The sequence below is a fragment of the Sinohyriopsis cumingii genome, chromosome 13, assembly GCF_028554795.1.
Source record: "Sinohyriopsis cumingii isolate HCF-2022 chromosome 13, ASM2855479v2, whole genome shotgun sequence".
In the NCBI taxonomy this organism is placed as follows: Eukaryota; Metazoa; Mollusca; class Bivalvia; order Unionida; family Unionidae; genus Sinohyriopsis; species Sinohyriopsis cumingii.
This window is the reverse complement of record NC_142973.1, coordinates 62,571,863-62,595,160: the sequence shown is the minus strand read 5'-3', so window position 1 is coordinate 62,595,160 and position 23,298 is coordinate 62,571,863. Positions and strand designations below refer to the sequence as shown.

At 33.1% G+C, this 23,298-nt stretch overlaps 1 protein-coding gene across 3 annotated transcripts in view; it reads left to right on the top strand.

Annotated features, from left to right (window-relative positions):
• Nucleotides 1-21,838, top strand: part of LOC149785700 (very long chain fatty acid elongase 4-like) — a 37,187-nt gene extending 15,349 nt beyond the window's left edge. For 2 of the 3 annotated variants that reach the window (XM_089979563.1, XM_089979564.1), the window contains exons 2-8: nucleotides 624-714; nucleotides 1,469-1,656; nucleotides 2,325-2,405; nucleotides 3,024-3,195; nucleotides 5,895-6,022; nucleotides 10,529-10,708; nucleotides 15,717-21,838. In XM_089979563.1, coding sequence (XP_089835689.1) covers nucleotides 636-714; nucleotides 1,469-1,656; nucleotides 2,325-2,405; nucleotides 3,024-3,195; nucleotides 5,895-6,022; nucleotides 10,529-10,708; nucleotides 15,717-15,815 — 927 coding nt within the window. In that variant the 5' untranslated portion in view covers nucleotides 624-635 and the 3' untranslated portion in view covers nucleotides 15,816-21,838. Of the gene's footprint in view, nucleotides 1-623; nucleotides 715-1,468; nucleotides 1,657-2,324; nucleotides 2,406-3,023; nucleotides 3,196-5,894; nucleotides 6,023-10,528; nucleotides 10,709-10,777; nucleotides 10,943-15,716 lie in introns of all 3 variants that reach the window. The other variant, XM_089979565.1, reaches the window with a different exon arrangement.
• The last annotated feature ends 1,460 nt before the right edge of the window (nucleotides 21,839-23,298 follow it).

Below are 23,298 nucleotides of genomic sequence, written 5' to 3'. Positions count from 1 at the left end.
ACACACTTATACCTGCAGCTGTCAGGCAGACTGCACATGTAGCTGCCAATCATTTTTTGGTCTGCTTCTTAATGGCATTAAGTTTATTGAGAGATTCAGTGAAACAAAAATATTATAAGAAAATATTCCGACTTTTCAAATACCCTTCATATAAGCAAGGTTATTATGAAACATTTTAAGGGGAAAATCTGCCCCCATTTGAGATAAAGGGACAATTTTCTGCACATAGGAAGGGTTTTTATTGAAGAAATAAAGATGGGCATCGTACATCCTCTGGGAGGAACCTTGTTTTCCATCTGCTTCCTACCATACAATGGTATTTCTCTGTCTTCCTTTTGTATGCTTATTCCAGTTGTTCTTCCCATGGGATAGTCAGTTCCACCAAGATATAGAATCAGTAACCATACTTTCCTTATAAGAAGAAATGTGTTCTAATAATGTCTTTATACGGAGTAAGTGCTATATAGGGTCTGCGTTTTATTTGTCAGTTTTTTATAAAATTAACAGACAGTACAGTTTTTTCACATCACATGTGCTATTGCTAATTTGTTGTTTTATTAGTTTTGGGCAAATTCAGTATAATTTTCTTAGTAATTTGCATGTTTCTTTTCTTTTCTTTTCAGATTTTGACAACCATGGCTGCCATAATGGAGATTGCTAGAGACAAATACTTAGAGTTTCAGGAATTCTACAACTGGGCTCTAACTCAATCAGGTTTGAGAGGGCTTTTGTTTTATCATTGTGAACAAATATTACTGTTCCTTTAGTTTCAGTTCTTCATTATACATAGGCCTATCCAGTTGATCAGCAAAGCTCTTGCTAAAACACAAAATGTTATGATAGCATTAAAAAAAGAAAAATCAGAGGAAAATTTTTTTATTTTAGAATACAAAGTATTCACAGACTTCTAACTCTAAGTTGTCTTTAAGTAGTATTAAGACTACCAGTTAATAACATCTCATTTTATGAATTGAAAATATGGACACAGAAATATCATACATATGATAGCATGAGTTGTTTCCCATGGCAGTGAAATTGGCAACTTAGTGCAGCAGTGTCTGTAAATAGCAACCTTAAGACCTCAAAATATGTTATATATTGAACTGAATTATAATGATTAGTGTATGTAAAAAGCACTTTCAGTACTGAGCTAAACCAGCTCAATAGATGCACACAAAAATGCCAGGAATTTTTTTTTGAGTGGGGGTACCCCAAGGTGAAAAAGTGCTAGGGTTGGCAGTAAAAAACAGGGATAGTCTGCCAACTGGAACCACACATTTGTTTTTGCCTAATGCATGGCTATGTTTATAAGGCTTAATATGCAGTAATTACTTGAGTGTCATTTCATTTGTAGTGAATATTACTTACAGAAAAGAAAAAGAAAAATTGTAATTCCATTTTTAGTTTTAAAATTTGGATGGGATTTATATTCAGACTCAGGAGCTGTATTTGGTTTTCTTTTTTTCAGATGTCCGTGTTAAAGACTGGTTTTTGATGCAGTCATACACACCAACCTTGGTTATCACAGCATTATACGTTATTGCAGTGACATGGGGTCAAAAACTCATGGAAAACAGAGAACCATTTAAATATAAATGGACTCTTTTCTTGTATAATTTGGGCCTCATTGTTATGAACCTCCACATTTTCTCAGAGGTAGCTATCTTATTTATCATATTTGTAGTATATATAATGCATCTCAAGAAGCAAGTGCAGAAGAAAATACTGTATTCTAAAGTCATATTATCTGGTAAAAGGAACCCCCATTTATCCCAACTCTTTTGTTTAGACCACTTTCATTTCTATGAAGCCAGTAAACCTAAGATTAATTAACCAGTTAAGAGATTGGATAGAAAATGTATTTCAATAATTGTCATTTTGATTTGGAGACATTTGTATAAGCAAAGGTATGGTCACAAAGAACTTGAAAAAATCTATCATGTAGTTAAATTATGTAGTTAACTGTTATCACAGATTGATATAATAATTTAGGGTTTGACAGATCTTGTGCTCAGAGCCCACTGGCTACCAGGAAGGTGCCTATAGACTACCAGGTGTTCAAATCCAGTAGTCCAATGGGTTGCTATATAATATTATGAGTTGTTATATTTCTTCAAAACTTTATCCAAAATAAATCCACTTTGCAAATAATAATAAAAATTGTGATATAAGATAAAAGAATAGTTTTCTTAGTTTACCATTCAGCGTTCAAGTGTCTTCTGTGGGACATTAAATTTGAACTGGACTACTAGGTTATTTTTATGGGCTACCATTTGATTTTGTCCACCCCTATAATTGAAAGTTTTTTCTTCTTCCTCCTTCAGTTGCTTCTGGCATCCACAAAATTAGGATACAGTTATTCATGCCAGCCAGTAAATTATTCAGACAACCCAGATGAGATGAGGGTAAGTGTTTATATTAGTCATATTGCCTGCATTAGCAAATAGGAAAACTATACAGTACCATATAATATATTCAGTTGTATGATGAGTCCAACTGCAGATTGCACAGACTCAGATCTGAAGTTGAGTAATGCACTGACAGATCTGGGTCTGTGCAGTTTGTAAGGAGTAATCAATAGAACAAACAACATAGACCCTGTACTGCAAGCAGGGTTTCAAGGCAAAAGAATACCCAAGGATGGATAACAGTTAATTATTATTGATACAAAGTTAAATTGTGCTACAGGCCATTAATTGTAAGAGACCACTGCAACAAAAATATTTGATTCTAAATTTAATATATTATATGCTTTACCAGAATAAAACCTGTATTAATCACCACCTGACTTCATACACTACATTTTGAGTTCCTCGGACCAGGCTTGGCACCTAAGATGACATGGTCATACAAGGTCCATGGTCAGAATTTGACCTGTAAGGTAAAACATCAGAGTCAAAAGTAGCACAATTTTCATAAACAGTCTATAATTAAACTATGTGATCATGTTCTGTTTTCTAAAGAGATACACATGTGCTACAACTGGTTTCAAAGTAAAGCCATAACTCCACTCTCTATTTCAGATAGCTAAAGCTCTGTGGTGGTTCTATTTCTCAAAATGTGTGGAAATGCTAGACACTGTATTTTTTGTACTAAGGAAGAAGAACAACCAGATTAGCTTTCTGCATGTATACCACCATGCCACCATGTTCCCAATATGGTGGATTGGAGTTAAATGGGTAGCTGGCGGTCAGTGTAAGTACAGCACTTGCTCACAATATAGTACTTTATTCTAAAATGGTTCCTGTTATAAGATAGTTCGTTCTGACATGGTTCCTGTTATAAAGCCTTTCATTGTAACACAGTTCCTGTTATAAGGCCCTTTATTCCAACACAGTTCCTGTTATAAGGCCTTCCATTATAACATGGTTTTTGTTATAATGCCCTTCATTATAACACTATTCCTGCTATAAGGCATTGATTGGTAGTAAAATTATATGCATCATGCATTTTATTATAAGGCTGTGTTTATATAACGTGGTATACTCTTTGTCTCCCACGGAGGGTCTTAAGAGATGCTAATTTGGTAAGCTAATTGGATTACCTCAGATTACAGTAATACCTCGAACATTCGCGAGGTTAGGTTCCAGAACCAGTCACAGATCAAGAGGAATCACAAATGTTTGGTATGAGTCACTAAAAATGCTAATAAATGCTTATTTCTTAGGTTTAAACCCTAAATATGACCCAAATCATGCTCCCAAAGCACTTTAATTTCATTTAAAAGTTAGCATAATACATTACCCTTAAAAAGAGAAATAAATGGTTGATGTAAAAATAGAGTACAGTATCGCCTAATGGGTATTTGCCACACTAGCGCATTTACAGTACGGTACATGTATACATGTACTAATATTACCCCTATGCTAATTCATTGGCTACTGTTTTCTTTTGCACTCACAGTAAGGTAAAACCATGTAATGAAGGGGACTGTAAACTTAATGACTGACGTTTTCTTTGTCATTGTCAGGAAGGTAAACTAGGTAAACTTCATATGTCATAGAAGTCATATAACGAAGGTACAGTTCAATAAAATAAAGAAAACATGTACGTAGAGGGTACCAATGAAAATTTCGTGAATCCAGAAACGCGAATGCACGAGGTATTACTGTATTATCATCATATGACTATTGTTATTATTATTATTGTGACCATATGTTCCTGTATACAGATGGTTCCAAAGATGTAAATAAGAAAACAACTGCCATTGCAAAACCCCTATACACAATCTTTAGTTGGTTACCAAATAAAGCTTCCATTTTTACTGCAGAAATTACAGACATGTTCGGATTTTTAAACTACATTAAAACATCTTTTAAAAAAATTGTCTTCATTTGGATTCCCATTCCACACTGAACTCCTTGCAAAATCATAAATTTGACATTCAATTAATATCCCAAATCTTACAAAAACATGACTTGCTAAAAAGTCTGGAAAAATAGTATTCCGAACCATTGGCTGTCTACCCGTGTTATTAATACTGTCATCATCTGAAGATGTGCATATCACCAAGTCACTGTCTTTTGCAGTTTTTGTCCGAGTTATTGCTCGTTTTGACTTTGAGCTGGATGACAGGATATTGTGGACACAACTAGTGTCAGTTTTCAGTGGATCACCATGAAACTTAACTTCGTACATTTTATGGTCATCATCTGAAGATGAGGATATCAGCAAAATCACAGGGTTCTTGCTCTTTCAGCCTGCAACTTAATGCGATAGAAGGCACGAACTTTTCAATGCAATTTTTTAAATGAATTGTTGTGAAAATTGATAATACTTTGGTTGTTATGCAATCATAGACATATTGCAAAAATTTTTGTGCACTCGTGAGTTTTGTAAGAATTATTGCACCATAGACTCATGTCCATCATGGTAGGGGAGGAATGCAGGACAGGTGGAGGCATATTTATTTATGTGAGCAAATTGCTGACCATTCCTTGAGCATAGTAAGGACAAGTTTATTGTTATTGCATGGATAATTTTGTGAAGAATTAATTTCAGAACACATTTCCATATTTGTAGACAAGTAAACAATTTGAACTATTTCTTTTTATGTTTTTTAGCTTACCTGGCCAAATGCCAAGTAATCTTTTATGGTGTGGTCATTTGTGCAATGTGTGCTTTCCATCCATCTGTCTACACTTGCTTGTGAACACTCATGGCTTCATTTCTGATCAGATTAAACTTACAATCATTAAGACCTTGGATTTGTTTGATTATGTGCAACATCCACACATAATATTGAGGTGATCTTGCATTTGATTGGCTGAGCTTGTGAATACTCTAGAAGTCATATTTCTGATCTGATTTTGAACAGATTTTCTAGGTAAGCTAAGATCATTGAGGTCTTGGATGAGTTCATTTTTGAGCAACATCCACAGATGTTATTGAGGCGATCTTGCTTCCAATTGGCAGAGTTTGTAAACACTCTATAGGCTATTTTTCTGATAGGTTTCTATCAGATTTGGTATCTTAAGCAAGGCCCACGGATAATAGTGTAGATCCAGGCTGATCAAATGGTGGGAATTGATCCTGTAGCATTTCTGGTTGTGATTTCAATGCCTTATCCACCAGGGCATTGCAGCATCTTTGGTTGCTCATCATAGTGGTTTCTAAGTGATTGGAAATGGTGGTAGGGGTAAGGACAGACACATTAATCCATGTTGACCACTTAGATAAACTCCATATGGTGCAAAGTATTATACTTTAAGAATAGTGTTATGGGCTGTGAGTTTGAAATGGAGTCTAGTCCCCATGGGCAGGGGTGATCAAGGGAAAATGCTGGTTGTTAGAATGACTTGTCCATATATATATATATATATATATATATATATATATATATATATATATATATATATATGTAAATGTATAACTTACTATCTTCCATTTTTCAGCTTTCTTTGGTGCAATGGTTAACTCCTTTATTCATGTTGTCATGTACACATACTATGGGATCTCTGCACTTGGACCGCAGTACCAGAAATACTTATGGTGGAAGAGGTACCTCACTATGCTCCAGCTGGTAAGATTTTCAGAGCCCCATATCTCATTAAGAAATGGTGGGCGCAACAGTCACAAATTTATATATATATATATATATATATATATATATATATATATATATATATATATATATATATATATATATATATATATATATATATATATATATATATATATATATATATGTATGTGTGTGTGTGTGTGTGTGTGTGTGTGTGTGTGTGTGTGTGTGTGTGTGTGTGTAGAAAGGCTAACTAAAGAAACCATGGAGTGTACTTTCATAACCTCTTCTAATTTCTTATCAGTCTGATGTAACATTCTCGTTAAATTTGTATTTTATGTAATATGCCATGTATGATATCTGCCAAATACATTATGCTAATTTCTTTGTGTGTCAGGGTGAATAAGTTGATGTGTAATGAACATTTGTTTGGGATTGTAATTGTCACATAATTTGATTATGTCAATGACATATCCATACAGGTGTATGTGTAATGGATTATTTTAATAATTTCTGTTTGGAAATTAATAATTTAAAGTCAAACTGATATTTGATGTAAAAGTTTAATTTGTATCACAGATATCTTACAAAATAATGACCTTTTAAGTCCTGAAGGCAAAATCAGTTCTTGAACCTTTTCATTGTATGAACATGTATATATACTCTTCCCATTATGTAGTAAGTAGAAACCTTGCAGATGATGGAGAAACGGCATTACATTGTTCCTAATACTGTTATTCTTAAAATATTTTTGAGCATTTATTTAGCAGAGTGTATTATATAATGATATATCTTTCCACCTGTCCATCTGTGTCTTGTCAGTTTCGTTTATGTACAAAGGCTTAAGTTCTTCACCTCAACAATTACCACACTTTGTGGATGACTTGCACATGGAGTAGGGAAGCAGCCATTTGATTTTAATGCTAAAAAGTCAAAATGTCAAGGTCATTGTGATGAAAACAAACAAAAAATGATTTGTGGACAATATTTGTTTTGTGTATCACATACTTGGACCAAACATTGGGGATGGCTTGCACATGGCACAAGGGAATAGTTTATTAATTTGGAGTTCAAAGGTAATAGGTCAAGGTCAATATGGCTGAAAGAAGTCAAAATCGTTTCTGCACAGAAGCATTAATTCTGCATAACATACCTCAACTGGTCATTGTGGAAGGCTCACACTTAAGGTAAGAAAGAAACTGATCAACGAAGAAAAAATGGATTCAAAAACATAATTTTAGTTCTACAACACATACCAGGACTAGACTTTGTGGGTTGCTTGCACACACAGTAAGGGAAAGTGTTTTTGATTTTTATTTTAATAGTTCAAAGCACAGTATCACTGTGACTCAAAAAAGAAAAATGGTTGCTGCAAATGAATTTCAGTTCTTAACCATGTACCTTCACCAAATTATGTGTATGACTTACACATTAGATAAAACAAAGCCTTTTGGCTTTTGGCGTCAAAAGATCAAAGGTCAAGGTCACTATGACTAAAAGAAGATTTTTGCATAATAAGTTTACTTCAAGACCACAAATTTTATGGCTGGATTGTACTTAAGGTAATAAAGAAACCTTTAGATTTTGGGACCTGAAGGTTAGAAACCACAATTGTGGTAAGTCTGATTAGAAAATAAAATGGTTTCTGTTTTGATCAAGACCACAAACCTTGACCAGAGGTCCAGATCTTTGAGACCCATTTGTCAAGACTTAACAATGCTGAATTAATGCGTAACCAGAAAAGTACTAAATTGGGTTAAGTATTTAACATGCTATTCATGGTTCTCTTGTTTTTCTCCTGGTAGCTATTGACTGAGATCAAACATCATATGTGGATTCAACATCAGCATAAATCTGGATGTTGCTACCAAGCCCAAGTGGTTATCTTGCTTAATAAAATAATGATAAGAATAATAATAATAATAATGTTGTGTGTTTTTGTTTGATGAATAGTCTTTTGCAGTCAACATTAATGTTTAACCATAATATTGTTTATTTTTAATATTTTGGGCTATTGCCACTGCATCCATCATATTGCCTTGGTTTCATGCTTTGTGCCCTAGCAGCACTTGAAGGATAATATGTCAAGGTAAGCAGTGTAAACTGCCTTACTCAAGGATACACCATGCTAGCGAATGGTGGAATATCAAGATATTTTATGAAGGATTATGCTTCTGCTTTTTGCATGTTTGCTTGCAGTACAGCTCTTTCCTGTTATAACATACATCATTATAACAGGATTCTGGATATAACATGGTGCTACTATGGATCCCATTAACGATATCTTAGCAGTAAGGATTGATACAAAACAAGATGAAACTTAGTCTTATATTTTCATTTCCTTTTCAAAACATGTCTTATACCTTCATTTCCTTTTCAAAACACCATTATTTTTACAAAATTACCATGGTTCCGTATATTATGCTATTAATATATTGTGGTTCTGTGTACATCATGGTACTCAGTAAAACGCAGTTTGGTACATAATGCAGACCTGCCAACCCTGATGAGTCCGTCTCAGTAAGGCGGTTGATTTTTCTCTGTAAGTTTGACCAGTTTTCAGTAAGGTGTAACAAAATATCATAAACTGTTATTGTACAGCTGGAAAACATAATTAAAAGTTCAGTATTTGGAACATAGTTTTTGCTTGTATGTCGTAAGTCCATATTTTAAGGGTACATTTTGTAAGACTTACAGCAAAATCGTTAGAGTTGGCAGGTCTGCATAATGCAGTCAATGGTAGTGGACCTCAACTACCATGTTATAATGAGGGAGAGCTGTATTTAGAAATTGCTTGCTGCTTAATTGCATTTAACCCAGCATTGTCCAAACTGTGTTAATGAAACTTAATTATATCAATTATGTGAATTGTCCAAACAAATATATGATCCAATTACAAGATATCATAACTTAGTATGCATGATATGATGGGGTTCAGCTGTATTGAATAGCTACAGATGGTGGAGGGTACAGTATATATTTTCACCTAAGACCGATTTTTCATTGGAGTTGTTTTAGTGTAAGTGCCAAGGCAATTGGAGTGAAGTGCCCTGCCAATGGAAACTTCATGCCAGCTGACCCAGGCTGATGTAGTGGTAGGATTTAAACCCTTATCCTTTCAGTTGCAAGTCCAGCATGTTGATCACAGAGTACATGTTTTGTTCTTTACTTTCTTTGTCAGGAATGTAAATACAATGAAACTTTCCTAAACTAGACACTGTTGGGATGAAAAAGTGTGGCCAACATATAGAGGTTGCCAGTATAGAGAGTTTTGATTAGCATTTGAATAGTAGTATGGGTCTGCAGGGGAGCCAGATTACAGATTGGCTAGTTTTTGTAAGTTTCATTTTCTTGGACTTATAAAAAAAATTATAAATCACTGATGGTGTTGGTTATGGTTATTGTATGTTGACATCGAAGCATGTTCAGCTGTTTATAACCAGATTCAGAGGCATAGTCATGGTGGGTGCAACCAGCCAATTCTCTTAACAGTCACAAATTTATACATATGTCTAGAAAGGCCAGAAAAAGAAAACAGGGAGTGTCTTTCAAGAGTGTACTCTTCTTAATAGTCTCAAGTAAAATTCTCACATTCTGTTTTAATCCTAAATTCTAAGGCAAATGATTTGCACTTTCACATTCATTTTGACAGGGTTGCACCTGCTCTATTTATATATCCTTTTCATACAGTCAAACTGCTATAATATTTTTTATATACCTATAAGTGATACATAGCTCAATCCAACTAATCATTTTTGGTCAGTCTGTCATTCATATAGTCTAAAAATGTTTTCTGATCCTGTATCACCAATAGAAAAAACTGGAACTACTTTATAATGCCACATGTTTTGACACTCACTTCACACAGTCTTGAAAAGATATAACACCATTTATAGAACTGAAACAAGTGCATGAGTCAGATGATTATAGTTTCCAATTTTATTTATTAGCAACAGTCTCGTGGTCTTTTTGAAATGTTAAAAAAGCTTACTGAAGTATCCTACAGTTGACATGTGGAAATCACAATCCATCTGTGAATGATAGAATTACAACATCACTGCAGTCAACCACTTGTATCAACAAATTCACTAAAGCATTTGAGGATTCAAAATCACTGACCCTGACACCAAGTAAATCCAACATAAACACATTCATCAGAATATACATGTTTTGTATTCTTAAATAAGACATAATATTTGTACATGTTATGCAGGGCCTCTTTACCTATTAATAACTTTCTTACACAAAAAAGTAGTTCCAGTAATTAATTAAAGCAGATCACATGTCACTCAGCACATTGTGATATCTGATGATATCATATTCTAACTCAAGGTGATACACCGTTTGTAATTTATGGGTTAAACTTGTGTGTTTGCATAACATGCATTCAGCTGGGATCTAGACATTTGGTGCTTTTAGTTGGATATACTTTGCTATAGATCACCCAATTGTATTGCTTTACACCAATTTCCTTGCTATTGCTATGAGTATAGCTATACCTGCATGCTTTATTTCCCTTGCCAGACACAATTCTTCATTGGAATGGTTTACGGGATTCAGACTCTATACTTTGACTGTGATTACCCGAAATGGATGCAGTGGGCTGGTCTTGTTTACGGATTTACAATTATTACCCTGTTCATGAACTTCTATATTCAGGCCTACATTAGGCCTGTGCAGAAGCTATCAAAGAAACAAGAAAAGGTACAGTTATATTTTCACTATCTGGATATGAAATTTTATGATTAAAATTTTTTTTCTTTAAATTTTTAGATTCAGTTTGTTATTGGAATAACACATTCCATGCAATCTCTTGTGGTACGATGTGACTTCCCTGAATGGATGCAGTGGGCACTCATTTTTTATGGCTTCACGATCCTGTTACTATTTCTCAACTTCTATTTCCAAGCCTATATCATATCAAAGAATGAGAAGCAGGTATGGGAGAAAATTCAGTCTCATATACATGTAATTAGAGAAATACAGTCTGGTTTCATTAGTATATTTTTACCTAATGTTCTGAATGGGGACAATTGATGAATCTTTGGCTCCATCTTTAGTTCATTGGCATTTGCTCTTTATTAAAAACTGAACAGATTTTTGCTAACCAATTTCAAGTCAGGCTGGGTGTAAATCATGTTATCACACCTGGCCCTGTGTTCTCAAAATATTTTGAGCATGAAACCCAAGATAAAAGTCAGAAAATATTTTGTCACTGTGTAACTTTAATTAGAATTAACTTAACACATTAACCCTTAGAGGATTTTGTCGTTTTTGTCTGAAATTCGAGTAGGAAACACATTTTGAAAGCTATTTCTGAATACATCCTAAAACATCAACTTCCAGGTGATCTTCCAATAATATAATGCCTAGTTGTGTTAGAAACATTGTTTTTCATTGGCTATTTGGCTCGTGTATGAGCAGAAGGGTAAAAGTTGGAGTTCTTTTTTCTTTTTTTTTGTATTTTTTTGCTTAACGGACCCATTTTTTCGTATCGAGACCACTCTTTATAACAAATGCCCATCTTATCCTAATTTTTGCAAAGGTTCATCTGTCTGTTTGCAGTTCATACTTGTCTGCCTAAGATCTGAGACCAAAAAGTATAAAATCCGGACACAAAATTGGATTCCGACCACAGGCGAATTTTGGGTAGAAATAAATTGGATCCAAAAAATGAGGTTTTTCCCTCAGTATTTTGTAGTGCAGCTAGATATTCCAGATTATTTGGTATCATTGTAGAGCTACATCTGTCTACCTTTCAATAATTCCACCCACTTTAGTGTATCATACATGACCTTGACACTACAGAGCTCAGCAGTAGTCTACTACCTCCTGCCACGTAAACTTGTCACCAGGGGTTATTGTGTTAAAATCTTAGAACTTCAAGATTTTTCTTTAACTTTATGTGTCTTTTCATCTGCTCAGTTTCAATGACAAAGCCAGATTGAACTGTATGTAAGTTGCATATTGGAGTATTTTATGCAAATGACTTGTCTAAAACACATATGGAATGTTTTTTTTATTGCATTCAAGGTTCATAAAAGATTTACATTTTAAGCATTTCATCAAAAGTCATCATTGTATTTCCATGTTTCATGCATGGTTAATGTATTATTGTGGCACATTTGATCAACATATAAACCAAGCAGACTGAGACATTACATGTTTAGAATGATAGTATTCTATCATCGGAAGACAATAAGAGAGAGAATAGTACTCCAGATACTTTCAGATGATACCATATATATACTCGCTTATAAGTCGAGTCAAACTGCAACAACGAAGATCTTAATCTGTGGTAGGATAATGCACCTGCAGATCAGGGAACATGTTGTCTTTTCTACTGATTACTCCTAATAAACTGCATAGACCCAGATCTGCCAGTGCATTGTTCTCTAAAAACTAGGAGAATTTTCAAAGTTTTGATTCCAAAGAAATGCTGAGGTAGGCGAGATTATACTAGTTCTGGCAATTCAGCAGCTAAACCCACTTATCCAGGAATCAGGTTTATCATTCATTTTAATGGCTATGTATACATAGATTTGACAGAAGCAGACAGTATTTAAGGTGTACTTTCACATGATGGCACCTATAAAGTCACATTTGATTTAAAGTTGCACTAGGTGTGTGTGAGGGGGTGTGAACAGCATGTCAGCACAATCCTGCCTATATAGTGCCAATTTAAGATAAGTTCCAAAACTGTACGGGTCAACATTACAAAAATCAGTTGATTGAGAAGGTAACATTTGCAGGTACATGTTTACATATTCATAATGTGACAAATGTATGCTTAAAATGAAAGAAAATGTTCAGCATTATATATTAAATACAAAATCACAGTTATTTATTTAAATCTTGCATTCTTTAATGTATCTCTTTTATTGAGAAGTGCTGTAATGCCCAACTGTAACAATAATAGTTATATTTTGGAGCAGGAATAAAGAAGTGGTAAAAGCTGTGTGGTGTCAAAAGATTTATGTGTCAGTGAAATTTGAGTTGCCTCCCTTTTTGTATCAATATGTATGTATTCATCATATGCAAACACAAATAAATTAAAAAATGGTACTGTATAACCAGTATTGTGCTGATGTGCTGCTAAACTCTTGACATACAAACATTCATAGCTAGAGATGCATTTATGAGCTTTTAAGCCAAAGCCATGAATATGTTTGCACAGGTTAATTCAGAAAAGTTGCATATTGTCATGATACAGTTTGAAATTGAAAGTACACTGCACCAGAATATTACTTCATGATCTAAAATAATTGAAAAGAATGAAAAGATGAAAATTTTGATATTTTATTATAACTTTGTTTTACATTTCACTGCAAATTTTGAAGAAGATTCCACAGATTTTCAAGAGGCAGAAACTTTAGAATTGTTGATAGTACATGATTCTGACAAGAAATTAGGCTGACCTACACCAAGATGTTACTGTAATATAGGCATGTTTCATATATTGTAATTGACTGGAGATAATTAAGCTGTTATTCACTGTGTGCCATTGTTTTTAAGGACCATTATTTGTCAAAATAAAGCCAGCTTAGCTACTGAGAAAGCTTTTAATTTGGTCATCATGGAAGCACATGTATCAGTGTGATAGCCAGTTGAATCTTTTTGCAAGCTTGAATAGAAAACAGTATATAACATTTATAATGACTACAGTGAAACTAATTTAAAATACCAAATTAAATTTCACTTAAAACTTCTTTAATTGGAATTTATTTCATACAATGTTGCCACCAGTAGACATTTACCAACATTTTTTTGATTAATATTTTATTATATATTATTGTTTATTAAGAAAATATGCAAAATATAATGATTTATTTCTAAAAGTTTTCAAATTTCATGATGATGATTCCAGTTTTCTCCACACATTTATTTTCAGTCATAAAATGAGTGATATATCAAGCTTTCAGTTTTAATCACAGTTTTTTCCACGTTAAGCAAATTGGAGATTGGCTGTTTGGCTTTTATGGGCAATTATTTTTATTTACTATTTTACAAGTTTACTTTTAATCAGCACCCTGTAGCCAGTATTATGCTGATGTGCCATTCAGCCCTGACATTTGAAGAAAAAATGGGATCCACACCTGCCTAAGTTTTTAAGATGGTTCATGAGTTATCCATGTACACTAAAGGTCATACTTTAAAAAAAATGTAATCCTTGAATATGGCTTATGATTTATAAATATGGAGGTCAGTGTTTGAAATAGAATTTAAAAGTTGGCCAGGTTACCCAGGCTAGCTGGAAGTAATTTTTTTTAAGGACAGCTCATACTAGTACATTGTAATCACATCATCTTAAGAGATGAATCAATCAGTCTGCGTAACAATGTAACTTGTAGGTATAAATCATCAATTTGTGTAACATTGTAACTCACATGCATAAATCATTCAATCTGTGTAACAATGTAACTCATAGGCATAAATCATTCAGTCTGTGTAACAATGTATCATGTGTAGACATAAGTCAATCAATCTGTGTAACAATAACTCTTTGGCATAAATCGTTCAGTCTGTGTAACAATGTATAATGTGTAGATGTAATCAATCTGTGTAACAATGTAACTCTTAGGCATAAATCGTTCAGTCTGTGTAACAATGTATAATGTGTAGATGTAATCAATCTGTATAACAGTGTAACTCATAGGCATAAATCATTCAGTCTGTGTAACAATGTATCATGTGTAGATCAATGTATCAATCAATCTGTGTAACAATAACTCTTTGGCATAAATCGTTCAGTCTGTGTAACAATGTATAATGTGTAGATGTAATCAATCTGTGTAACAATGTAACTCTTAGGCATAAATCATTCAGTCTGTGTAACAATGTATAATGTGTAGATGTAATCAATCTGTATAACAATGTAACTCTTAGGCATAAATCATTGAGTCTGTGTAACAATGTATAATGTGTTGATGTAATCAATCTGTGTAACAATGTAACTTTTAGGCATAAATCATTCAATCTGTGTAACAATGTATAATGTTTAGTCATAATCAATCTGTATAACAAAGTAACTCATAGGCATAAATCATTCAATCTGTGTAACAATGTATAATGTGTAGTCATAATTAGTCTGTGTAACAATGTATCTCATAGGCGTAAATCATTCAGTCTGTGTAACAATGTATAATGTGTAGATAAAAATCAGTCTATCTGTGTAACCATGTATAATGTGTAGTCATAATTAGTCTGTGTAACAATGTATCTCATAGGCGTAAATCATTCAGTCTGTGTAACAATGTATAATGTGTAGATAAAAATCAGTCTATCTGTGTAACCATGTATAATGTGAAGAAAAATCAATAAATCTGTGTAACAATGTATAATTTGTAGACACATATTGATCAGTCTTTGTAACAATGTATAATGTGTAGGTATAAATGAATCTGTGTAACAAATCTATTATGGTTAGGCATAAATCATTTAATCTCTGCAACAATGTATAATGGTTAGACAAATCTATCTGTGTAACATTGTATAATATGTAGATAATAGAATCATTAAGTTTCAGAACCAAATTTTACAAATTATTAAATTTCTTTGTCTTTCTTTCTATATGCTTTGCCTCTTGTCTCTTTCAAAAATCACTTTTATTCTTCATAAGAATCTATATTAATTAATAATGAAGACTTAATTAATAGCTTTATAGTTTTAAAAACTATAATTAACAATGAGCTCAGAATTTTCTATCTTTCAGGTTAACAAGAATGGCAGTACTAACGGTCACATCCAGAATGGCAATGTATCTTCTAATGGAGTGGCAAATGGACATGTAGAGACCAAGAAAACTAAATGAAGTTTTTATGAACATAGATAATTACTGTTTCAACTCAAAATTGTCAACTTTCTGTCATTTTAGATGGACTTTTGGACTCCAAATTTTCATCTGTTTATCAAGATTTTTTTATATTATGTAATTTTACTGCTTACCAATTTAAGATTTTGATATTATGGAAACAGAATACAGAATCAGTCTCTGTGATATCAGATTCTCAGGATATTTGTATTTTGGGATTTTATTATTTTCATTTTTCCTTGAACATTGACCTAATCTTTTGTTTCTTTCATCATTTGCATTCATAAATACAAAGAAACTTGTCTATAAAGGACACTAAAGGGACCCCCATATTTTGTCCTTTGTAACCAGGCATTCTTCACTTAAAGAAATTGGTTTACAAAAGCCTTTTATATAGTGAGGTGTTCTTAATATTGAGGTATCCTCTTAGGCCGTTTCCTTGTAGATGGCAACAGATCAACCTGCTCAGAGTTTGCAAATACTGCAGTCTGCATTATTTAGCAGTTTATGATGCAGAGCTCTAAATAAGTAGCATATTTATGTATTTAGAACACATATATTGATCTTTCTTTAAGAAAAGACCATGTTTTATGATGGTGCATTTGATCAATATAAACAATGATATCAGAACAAATTCCAGATGTATGTTTGAAATGATCTTACTTGATCACCATGAGAACGTTCACAGTTCGTTCAGATTGAGCTATATTTTTTATTCTATATGACACTGTCAGGTGTCACATGTTCATGTTTTGAATTTTTCAAAAAGATACCCTGTTGAATAAATGCAATTGGTTCCCAACTTAGGAGTAAATGCCCAATTTATAAAATTCTTATTGAGAGCTCTGATATGATAATCTACACCAACTCCAAATTGTGTAGACCAAGATCTCCTGTTGCACAATGTGCCAGCAGATTAGGGTCTTTGATCCTTCTTTGAAAGGCCCTGAGTGGCCGAGTGGTCTAAAGTGCTCTCCGTTACGGATCACTGCCATCTCACCTCTGTCTGTGTGGGTTCGAGTCTCAGATTCGGCCAATGTGGGTATGTGAGATAGCTTGCCAGTAGCTTCTCGTGGGTCAGTGGTTCTTTCCGGGGTTTTCCTGGGTTCTTCCTCCACCATTAATACTGGCCGCCATGTATAGCCTATCATGTGCTGAAAAATGGCGTTAAACCCCACAACAACAACAGCAACCTTCTTTGAAATATATTAACTATTAAAAAAATCCATTGTAAACTGAGTTCTTCTATTGCACAATGTGCCTGCAGATTAAGGTTTGCTGCTTGTTTGAAATTATATAAAAGAAAAACAACAATAAACCAGTGTAGACCAAGATCATCTTTTGCACAGTGTGAAAGTAGATTAGTCTTTGATGCTTCCTTTAAATTATATTGCCCACCCACCCAGCCTAAAGAAAACTTAAAATAAGAAATATAGACCATGATCTACCAGTACATTATGCTGGTTTGGGTCTGTGGTCCAGTTAGGTTTGTATTATATACAGGTAGGTGGAGTACATTCAGCAGGTTGTTCCTCAATTCAGGGCATTACCAAATGGGAGGGTAAAAAATTGAAGATTATTATAAAGCCATTATTTGCTCAATATTTTTTTATTGGATTTTCTACTTAGCAAAAATATTATTTAATCAAATTCAAGGGATAAATTGTTGATATGCAATGATGAGTGTGTGTTTCAGGTTATGAAGTGAATGGATGCTTAAAGTATCACACATATACTGTATTAATGTCTTTACTTGATGGTGTTTTATTGTCATGAATTGATGGTGTTTTAATGTCTTTACTTGATAGTGTTTTAATGTCTTTACTTGATGGCTCATTTTAACTATTAACTGTTCTTAAAGTTTGTACATATGTATTACTATCACAGTATCGCAATCTTTATTGCTAGATTATGCCAATATGTCAGCATCAGAAAATCCAGATCATTACAAGATGCGAAGCATTTGAGTCATGATGCATATTTTGCTGTCAAGACATGATCATATTACTGTGATAATGATATTTTATATACATATATATACTTGTCAATTTTGAGATAATTAGAGCGAGCTCTTTTATGACATGAATTCGTATATAATGCAATCATGACATGGCTTCTGAAATTTCGTTTACATTTATTTTTCTTGTACATAAAAAGTATTTTTTCTTAAAAGTACAAAAATGGCAGTTTTTTTTGGTGACAATATTGTTGGCTGTTTAAACTTGTATATACAAGCTTGGGTTTATAGTAAAGAAATTCAAAGGCACCTTGAAAGGAAGTTGCAAACTTGGATATAAAATACATTGGAATCTTTCTAATGTTACATAAACAAATCCTTGGTTCATATTGACAAACCATCTTAACTGTGCATTTGTTATATTGTAATCTACTTATTCTCACATCTGGCCTGAGAACTATATGCTGTGATAAACTCAAATAATCATGCTATTGGACTAGCCACAATCAACCAAACTCTGAAGGCAGAAACAGGGATGGCTACAATCAACCAAATGATGGCTAATTCTTTTTTTAAGGTACCCAGAAAAAATAGTTTTGCTGCAACTTCAAAGAAGCCTGATTACTTTTGAAGCACTGATTGTTCTATGTAAATACTAGTCAGATAAACTTTCAGTCTCAGTCAGTGTTCTACATTTATTTGATGTTGCCACTGCAATAACAAATGGGTATTTATTTTGTCCTCCAGAGCTGGTCTTTAGCAGTGACTTCAGTAACACAGGCACTTTTCATCAAAGTAAGCCAACTAAAATCTTCAATAAAAACAAAGCATCTTTCATCAAAGTCATCACCAAACCTAGATAAAAGCAATGGAATCTGATGGATTGTTTATTTTGCTGTGAATTTCTTTGTAACGATCACTACCAATGGCAGCATAAAACACAAATTTAATTTCCAATCTTTTGAAACCATATATATCTGGCCATCAAGTTAATTAATTGAAGGTGGGGCATCTCACAGAGATGTTTGTGAAACTTTTTAATTTGTTCATATGTTTTCATTTCCCTATGAGTAGCCTCATCCCCTGGTAGCTGCAGCAAGATAAGAGCTGTCTCCAGTCAACCGTAATCTAGGCTAATTTAAGTACATGTACATGTATCATGTAAACCACTTGAGGCAATGAATATCATTGTCAGTTGTTTGTTGACAGCAGGAGATAGACCAAATGAGGACTACCATTTTTTTATATATGTGTTATTTGTGTTTTCTAATTATTTTTGCAACTACTTGTATTACCCAACCCCCGACATTTTTTGGGTACGTGCATCATAGAAGACTTGTATGGTTATAACATGGTTTGGTACATACCACAGTTGGGTTCTATGGACCCCAATCATCATGTTTTAGCAGGCTTACACTTCAAATTCATTATGCGGGTAACTCACCAATGTTACTAGTTGTGAACTTCCTTAAATGAGTTGAGCTGTACAGTAATGTTTGGTACGTAAATTCCTAATGTGATCTTGTTTCAGACAAATCTTTTAGCTCTATTATCTACTTTCAAAATTGCAGAATATTTGTTTAATTGTTGCATTGACAAAAATGTGGATTGGAACTTTAAGATATTTTACATATAATGCAACATTTCTTAAGTAACGTCGCTTTGAATATTTGTTTACTGCTAGTGTTTGCATTGCATCACTAGGGGCATTGTTACTGTAGCCAGGAAGCCTCCATGCTAAAATTTCTCCAGCCTTTTGTCAGAGCATGACAATACAGAATAAGAAAATGATAGTATCATTTTTCTGCTTATTGGAAATGATGGTAAAATTTTGACTCATTCTTGGGTGGAAAGGTACATATGACTGTTGACCAAGTAATGAACCAGTTTTATGTTGTCCTGCTAACACAACTGATTGAAGCACTTGTTTAAAAGTTAGTTATGTCCTTAATACTGTCATGGCTTTATGGGTAATGTCCCTTTAACACTGTCATGGCTTTATGGGTAATGTCCCTTTAACACAGTCATTTTCTTGAAGTGTAGTAATAACAAAATTATTCTTTTTACCTTCCTTAAATACTACACAGCTAAAATGGTTGATACAAAATGTTTTATAAATGACATTTATGCAGATAATGATTTGCTGAACAAAGTGGCTTTTAAAAGGTATAAAAATTGTCTTAACAGTGTTGACATCACTTTATGATGGAGAATGTACTTTTTGTGTAGATTAAATGTGTTTGTTAGAGAAAGATGAGAATTTTAGGGACCAATAAAGGTATTTTAATTTTGGGCTGGTTCCCATTCTTTTTTCTGCAAAATTAAATGTCAATCATTATACATATTTCAGATTACACTAAGCTTCTTGACTGGTTACAAAGTTCTCTTTACAGATATTGTCCATGTATTTATATGTATATGTTATCCCGATTTCCATACTTTGCTTTTATCCCTTGTGTTATCCTCATTTCCTCAAAAAATCTAATTCAGGTTAATGTGTTTTGAATAATATTTTCACTTATGAGGTTTACTGTTTACTACATTGAGCACTATAACAGTGAAAATTTTGACATCTATTCTTACATTATGTCATGTTAAAATAATAATTTGATAGCAACTTACCAATCAGCAAGTTTTACAACTGCTTTAAATTGTATTTGTTTATACCAGCCTGTACTTTATTGAAATTTGTATGCAATAAAAACTTGTGTGTGCAATGAGTTAGTGCAGTTTGTATGAAGTATATTGAAATTTTGCTTTTGACATCAATTTCTGTCATAGAAATTGAGATTACTTTTATTCTGTTCGAGTTTATCAATATTGATTAGTCTATTTAAATAAATGCTTTTACAGGTTTATTTGCATAACTGGCATTTGTGCACATTTGTATTTATACCCACACTTTGTGTAATCAGTATATTAAGATAAGTTAGTATAATAGTCATTAACAAACTTTAACTGTTGCACAGCTGTTTCACAGTTTGAACAAACTTATGTATATATCTGATGCCAGGCAACCTGTAATTTTAATTCAAGTTCACCAATACATGGTCTGAAGAAAATCAGGATTGTACATTTACATCTTTCCATTGTTTTAATTTATCATATTTATTTAGATTTAGGAACTTCTTTCAGTCTATTTCAAATTTGGTAGTACCTGTATTAGAAACTTTTTACAGTGTTTAAAATTTAGGGTGCCAATATAAGAGGTTTCAGCATATGGAGATCAAGAAGTACCATTTTTTGAGTAGGTAAAACTGAATGCCACATGAACAGAAACATACATTATATTGTTCAGGAAACCCCATTCTTCTCAGCTTTTGTTCTTTACTAACATAAATCATCCATATCTCTAGAAAAGAATTAATAGGGAAAGCCACAACACAATCAGAAGAGATTTGATATATCACCTGGTACATTTTTTGCATTGTTTTTCATTTTGGGTGAAGATAGTTAAAATTTGGGAGCACCTGTACTAAAAGGAATTTTAGCAAGTTCATGTGGAGGGCACTGGTTTTTGGACTGGTGCCTAACTTGGAATAAACATAGTATCATGCACTGCCATTTAAAAAAAATAATGTATTATGGTACCATATGAACCTATCCAGTAAAACCCTTATGAAAATATGGAAGCTCAAAATAAACAACTTTTGTACTATCCACTTTTCTTATAATATTTGAAACTCTGTCAGCAATCATTATATCTTGTGAATAATTAATACAATCAAGTTAAATTTATGGACATTATTTTTAGAATTCGGAATATAGGACATTGTACAAAAGCTATTCATAGGAATAAAATTTCTGTACATAATACATAGACTTTTGAAATATTTGTCATATAAAGGCACAGAATTTGTCATGACTTAACAGTCAGTTTATTTATTAGTTGTTTGAGGGAAATAGATAATTGAAATTAATTCATTTGTAAATATCATGTTTACATTTAAGAAAATATGGTGCACATTTTTTAATATTTTTACCAAAATTTTTGTCTGTTCATCCTGTATTATACTAACACTACTAAAAATGTCTTTGATTTGATTAAAAAAGATACACATCCTCACTAGTGTATTTTTAGTTTATGTGTGTGTATGTATGTCTGTATGTATGTATGTATGTATGTATGTATGTATGTATGTATGTATGTATGTATATTGGAATTATGAGGTTAACAGTGCATCAGCACAATTCTGGCTATATTCATGTGACTGAAAGTTAAGTTCTTAAAATGTAAAGGTAAAGTATGCCAAAAGCAAGAGTTTAGGAAGATATACCCTTCAACAGTCATACATATGCAGTCCTAGAAGATAACAGATAAATTGTAAATATTTTCAACAACTTTAAATAGATATATATATCAATTAATTCAAAAGTTATTTATTTTTATATTTGTTGGTTTTAATGTCAATTTTTACTCATAATTTACTATATCGGGCTGAGTAAATGGGAGGCAAGTGCCTTTTCCAAGGACACAGGGACTTGGCAAACCTGGGCAGTTATCAAACCCTTAACCCTTGGATTATGAGTCTGATGTTCAATCAGCTGAACTACCATGACTTCCTGTTTACAATTTTATCTAAGCTAACATGGTTCCCCAATAAAAATATTATCTGAACTACCATGGTTCCCCAAATAAAATGTTATCTGAACTACCATGGCTCCCCAATTAAAATGTTATCTGAACTACCATGGCTTCCTAATTAAAATGTAGTCTGAGGTAACATGGCCCCCCAATTAATATGTTATCTCAGCTACCATGTCTCCCAAATTAAAATGTTATCTGAGCTACCATGGTTTCCCAATTAAAATGTTATATGAGCTACCATGGCTTCCCAATTAATATGTTATCTCAACTACCATGGCTCCCAAATTAAAATGTTAGCTGAGCTACCATGATTCCCAAATTCAACTGTTATATGAGCTACCATAGCACCCCAATTAAAATGTTATATGAGCTACCATGGCTTCCCAATTAATATGTTATCTCAACTACCATGGCTCCCAAATTAAAATGTTAGCTGAGCTACCATGATTCCCAAATTCAACTGTTATATGAGCTACCATAGCACCCCAATTAAAATGTTATATGAGCTACCATGGCTTCCCAATTAATATGTTATCTCAACTACCATGGCTCCCAAATTAAAATGTTAGCTGAGCTACCATGATTCCCAAATTCAACTGTTATATGAGCTACCATAGCACCCCAATTAAAATGTTATACATAGTTAAATGAATTACTTTTAACCAAATTACCCAGCCATGAAGGCGAGACAGGTTTATTGACTTTCATGGTCTTAGCACAAAAAATATTACTTGTTAATTGATTACTTTATTATTTTTTTCCACCATTATCCATAAAGCTGTTCCCATAGGATGCAGGTAAAGTCTAGTATATATTTATATGTATTCAAAAGATACCAACATAGCTGAATCTATGCACCATATTCCCAAGAAGTGAAAAAAGAAACAAGATGAAAATGCAAACAGTTCAAATATTATCTAATGACACAATTCGATGGG